Source organism: Poecilia latipinna, unplaced genomic scaffold, assembly GCF_001443285.1.
Source record: "Poecilia latipinna isolate Pla-1442-1.1 unplaced genomic scaffold, P_latipinna-1.0 Scaffold1580, whole genome shotgun sequence".
NCBI classification, from domain to species: Eukaryota; Metazoa; Chordata; class Actinopteri; order Cyprinodontiformes; family Poeciliidae; genus Poecilia; species Poecilia latipinna.
The window spans coordinates 19,916-24,664 of record NW_015114196.1 but is presented as its reverse complement, the minus strand read 5'-3'; the positions used below and the strand labels follow the sequence as shown (position 1 = coordinate 24,664).

Sequence of the window (4,749 nt, the reverse complement as noted above, 5' to 3'; positions counted from 1 at the left end):
GAACTTGCACAAAAACTTTATGACCAGGAGCTTTCTGGAGCTTGCCTGGCTTCTTTTGAGAAAGAAGACTTGCTTGAACTTGGTGTTCCACCCGCACCAGCAATACAAATCTTAAGGCAGGTTAAGAAGTTTAAGAATCAATCAGAAACATTTGTACCAGTCACTCCAGCAGCAGAGAGTGAACTCAACCCAAGGGACAATGCAGAGATGTCACAAAAGCTGGATGAATCAGCAGAAAATGAGACTGTGTCATCAGATTCAGGAATCCAAAGTCTAAGTTCTTCAGTACAGATGGCAAGAGACAGAATAAGAGCTGTGATGGATCAGAATACAGCTGAAAGACAATTTGTTATTCATACTCCTGATAACTTAGAAGCTTCACAACGACAGAGGCCAGTAAGTGAGATTCGGTCCTTTGATAAATGTAACTCCTTAATCTTCTACACGGAAAATGACATTCTTCCACCAATGGCAAGTCCAAGTAATCTCATTGACCCTGTTCATGAGTATCACCTCCTGCCAAATGTGAATGAAGCAAGTGAAAGGGAGATCCTTTATGAATTCACTAGAGAAGCATTTAGTTTTGCTGCCAGCTGCATGAATTCACGAACCAATGGAACAATACATTTTGGAGTCAAAGGACAACAAGAGCAACAACATGGTCAAGTAGTTGGGCAGAAGATCTCCTCTTTCAACAAGTACAATGAGGTATTTGAATCATCTCTGGGGGATTTCTTTGAAGAAAAGTATGTGAATGTTGCCCGACTGTGTATCAGACCACCAAACTTTATACCAGTCCTCCATGAAAATGGAACATCTTCAGACAAGTGGGTGATCGAGGTTGATGTGATTCCAGTGATTTCACAGACACAGGATTATCTTTTCTTTACTGAACTGGGGATTACATCAACTGAAGAGAAACATCAGTGCAAAACTCAGTGCCTATTTGTTAGGGAAGGTCCACGGTCAGTCAACATTTTAGCAGATACTAATCCACGAGTTGGTCAAGAGAAACTGAAAGATCTGACTGAAAAAGTCAAGAACTTGGTGTCAGCACGCAAGGCAGCAGAGGAAAACAAAGAAAGACGTTTCCCACAAAACCACCAGGGACAAAGGCTAAAGCAGCTGATGACACGTGGAAGACATGTTCTTGAGAGTTCCCTTCAGGTTGTTGTGGTTACTGACAAATGTCACCCAGGCCAGCTGGAGCACATGGACTTTCTAAAAGAAATATCTCTGTTTGCTGTACTAGAGTTTGACCCAGAGTCTGATATAAATGGAACATGCCATTTTTACAGAAGAGATCGTGTTGCTAATCTACACTATCCACATTTTTACACCACTCAGGATAGTTTACCCACACTCATGGGAAAGCTTAACTTGTTTAAGCAAACGAGTTGGATTTTCTGCAATGGGCGACTGAATGAGGAGAGCGAAGAAGACATGCCACTAACACCCAGTGAATGGCTCAAGAGACGTTCAGGCGACATCAGCAAAATGACTGGTTTGCTTTGCAGTCCAGATGTAATTTCAAAACACAGACTTCTGGTCATTTTTATGCTTCATTCAGCTGTCACTGATATGTCGCACCCCATTTTAGAGACATTTTGTGCAATCTATCGCACCCTAGAGGGGGCTGACAACATGCTGTGCATTTGCAGGGATTCTGGAGTATTCAGTCAATGGAAACGACTGATAGAGTTACGTTGTAAGGAAGACATCTCCAATAAATGCATCTATCAACTGAGCCTGAATGAAATATCCAGTACAGTAAAGCAACTCAAAGAGCCTCAAACACAATCATCCCAGAGATACCTGCCATCCACAGGCTCCAGCTCAGTGCTGTTGACAAAAAAAGATGAGGAACTTTTCACAGTTTTGGACATTTTGAGTGAAAATGAGTGTGAAAACACAGAAATTGAAAAGTCTGATTCCTTTGATGAGTTTAATAAGAAAACAGAGGAGGACTTCTATAGAGGGGGGCAGGTAACATGGTGGAACTTTCACCTCTCTGAACAGAGAGGCAGTCTGCCGTTTATCAAGAGAGACAAATACAATGAGTTGTATGATCTGATTACACCTGTCGAAGGCTACACATCTTCATGTGTCATGATCAACCTCTTCCATCCCCCAGGATGCGGGGGAACGACCCTTGCAATGCATGTTCTTTGGGACTTAAGGAAGAAATTCAGATGTGCAGTTGTAAAAAACAACAGGGCAACAAATAACAACATTGCAGTTCAAGTCATAAACCTGCTCACTTATGGAAAACAGGATCAGCCAGGATACACACCTGTCATCCTCTTAGTGGACAACTGGGAGGATGTTGAGGACCTTAAGCAGTGCATCCTTCATGTTGCTGGTGAAAGGAGGCAGCAGAACGCTCTCATGGTTATCATATTGAACTGTGAGAGAACGCAGTTTCCCGATGAGAGTTCCAGAAATAGCAACCTTCCTAATATATTCATAACCAACAAGTTGTCTACCAAAGAGCAGGGATTGTTTTCTGAGAAACTTCAGCAGCTGAAAACTTACCATGAAAAGCCTGAAACCTTTTACGCTTTTATGATCATGACAAATAATTTCAGTGAGGCTTACATCACAAACATTGTGAGCAACAGTTTTAAAGATCTTAATGCCACCGGTCGACAAGGGAGGCTTCTCTCCTTTCTGGCTTTGTTGAACACATTTGTGAATGGATCCTACATGTCTCTCTCTTTGTGTGAAGAGCTACTTGGTATAAGGAATTCCCTTTGGAAACGAGAGACACTTGATGATGTATTGAATCCATATTCCACACTGCTGATAACATTCAGTGTTGAAGAGCATGGCTTCTATCAAGCGGTGCGGTTCTTGCACCCAATGATTGCCAGCAACTGTCTACAGATCCTTGAACAAAAACACAAACTATCCTTAGCAGAGATAGTTATTGACATTTTACACTGTGACAAACTCTATAAATCTTGCATGGGAAAGGATTTCCTGGTTCAAAACATTCAAAGCATGCTCATTTCCCGACACAGGAAAGAACAAGGGGATGACAAAGATACACAGTTTTCTCCTTTAATTGAAAAAATACATGACAAGGAAGGACCAGAAAAAGTCAAAGAGCTTTTTGAGAAAGCCATAGGAAGGTTTGACAGAAGTGCAACTCTGCCACAGGCACTGGCAAGATATTTCTGTCTGAGAGAAAAAGACTTCCAGGCTGCCCTAAAATGGGCTTTAGATGCACAAGGTAAAAATTCAAATTCCTACATTGCAGACACAGTAGGACAAGTTTACAAGAGCCAGCTCAAAAAGAAAATTGAAGATTCAGAGCCTCTCACTGCTGAAGCTCTTGATGAATGCTTGATACTGGGCTCCAAAGCTGTAAAAGCCTTCCAAGAGTCACAGGTGCTGGCCAAGAAAGATGAAACTATAGACCCATTTGATCTCCACAACAGAAAGAGGCCAAAGTCCTACAACACATCAGGTTATGTCGGAGAGACAGAAGTTATGATGATCCTTCTTGATCTCATCAAAGGACTTCCTCTTTCTCAGAGCAGAGACAGATACCAAACAGATAAACTGTTACAGATTCTCAAAGGCCACCACACAATAAAAGATTTTCATTTTGATCACAGCAACGCTGCCACTGCCCAGTTTGTGGGTGTCCTGTCACACCATGAGAGATTTTTGATTTCTTTAAAGCCAAGACTAAAGGAAATTTTCAGCTTTTTTGAGAACTATTTCACATACCTGAGACCTAGGTCACAGGAAAGGGTGATAGCTGATGAGAGACACAAAAAGAAGTTGTCAGAGCATTTCAGAAAATACTTGAAAATATTCAATAGTTCAGAGCAAGAGAAAGCATCTGAAAAAGCCAGAAACCCAAATCTGAGTCTACCCCAGGAGATACAGGACCAGAGGTTTTACCTGGAAACAAAGCGAGCAGACTCATTTGCTGGACTGTTGCAGTGTTTGAGTGATAAAAGTGGTGCAGAAATGGAACACATCATCAAAAAGTGGAAGTTTATCTTTGAGAAATCACCTAAAAGATCAGCATCAGACACAGTCAACTTCATCTTGGCAAACATAGTGATGCACAGCATCAAGCCATCTTCAAAGGAACTGACAAAATATGAGGAGTTGGTTCACCTTCTGAATGAGGAACTACAAAATGAGGGTACTCACTCAAATTCAACAGAGATGTACTACCTGTCCATGCTTCTCATGTGGCCTACTAAGGATAGAAAACTGGATAGCTTTTCAGCATACAAAGATATCGCCACATATTTCAGATCAGCCAAGAAATCATTCCACAGACGTTTTTCTCACATGTTCCCAGCCAGGTCTGCCTTAGCTCATTTCTTTCTTGGCAAATCCACTGGACTGAAGAGAATAGTCTCTAAAGTGAAGCTTGATCAAGTCTTAAGGCAAGAGTCTTGCAGTGATCAGAATGGTCAACCCCGTACACAGCACCAACTTTGGCAGAGCGGAGCTGCTTGGAATGAACCACAGGTGGAAAAAGAGCTGTTAAGGGTGAAGGGAATTTCTGAAAATGGAGAAATATATGTGAACTTTGAAGGCAACCTAAAAATTCCTGTCCGTCCAGCTTATCTGGGAGACATCCGCAGCGGATGCAGTCGGGAACAAATATCCTTCTATCTTGGATTCACAATGGAAGGTCCTGTAGCCTACAACATCAAATATGTCACTGCTCAGTAAGAAAGTAATTGCATTACAGTGTATATATATATATATATATAT

The 4,749-nt window shown here is 41.6% G+C and overlaps 1 protein-coding gene across 1 annotated transcript in view; it reads left to right on the top strand.

Moving 5' to 3' along the window:
• The window catches only part of LOC106963775 (uncharacterized), a 12,355-nt gene extending 7,648 nt beyond the window's left edge, over positions 1-4,707 (top strand). The window contains exons 6-8 of the mRNA XM_015058860.1: positions 2,275-2,407; positions 3,263-3,472; positions 4,595-4,707. Of these exons, the coding sequence (XP_014914346.1) occupies positions 2,275-2,407; positions 3,263-3,472; positions 4,595-4,707 (456 nt within the window). The remainder of the gene's footprint in view (positions 1-2,274; positions 2,408-3,262; positions 3,473-4,594) is intronic.
• Positions 4,708-4,749: the final 42 nt, after the last annotated feature.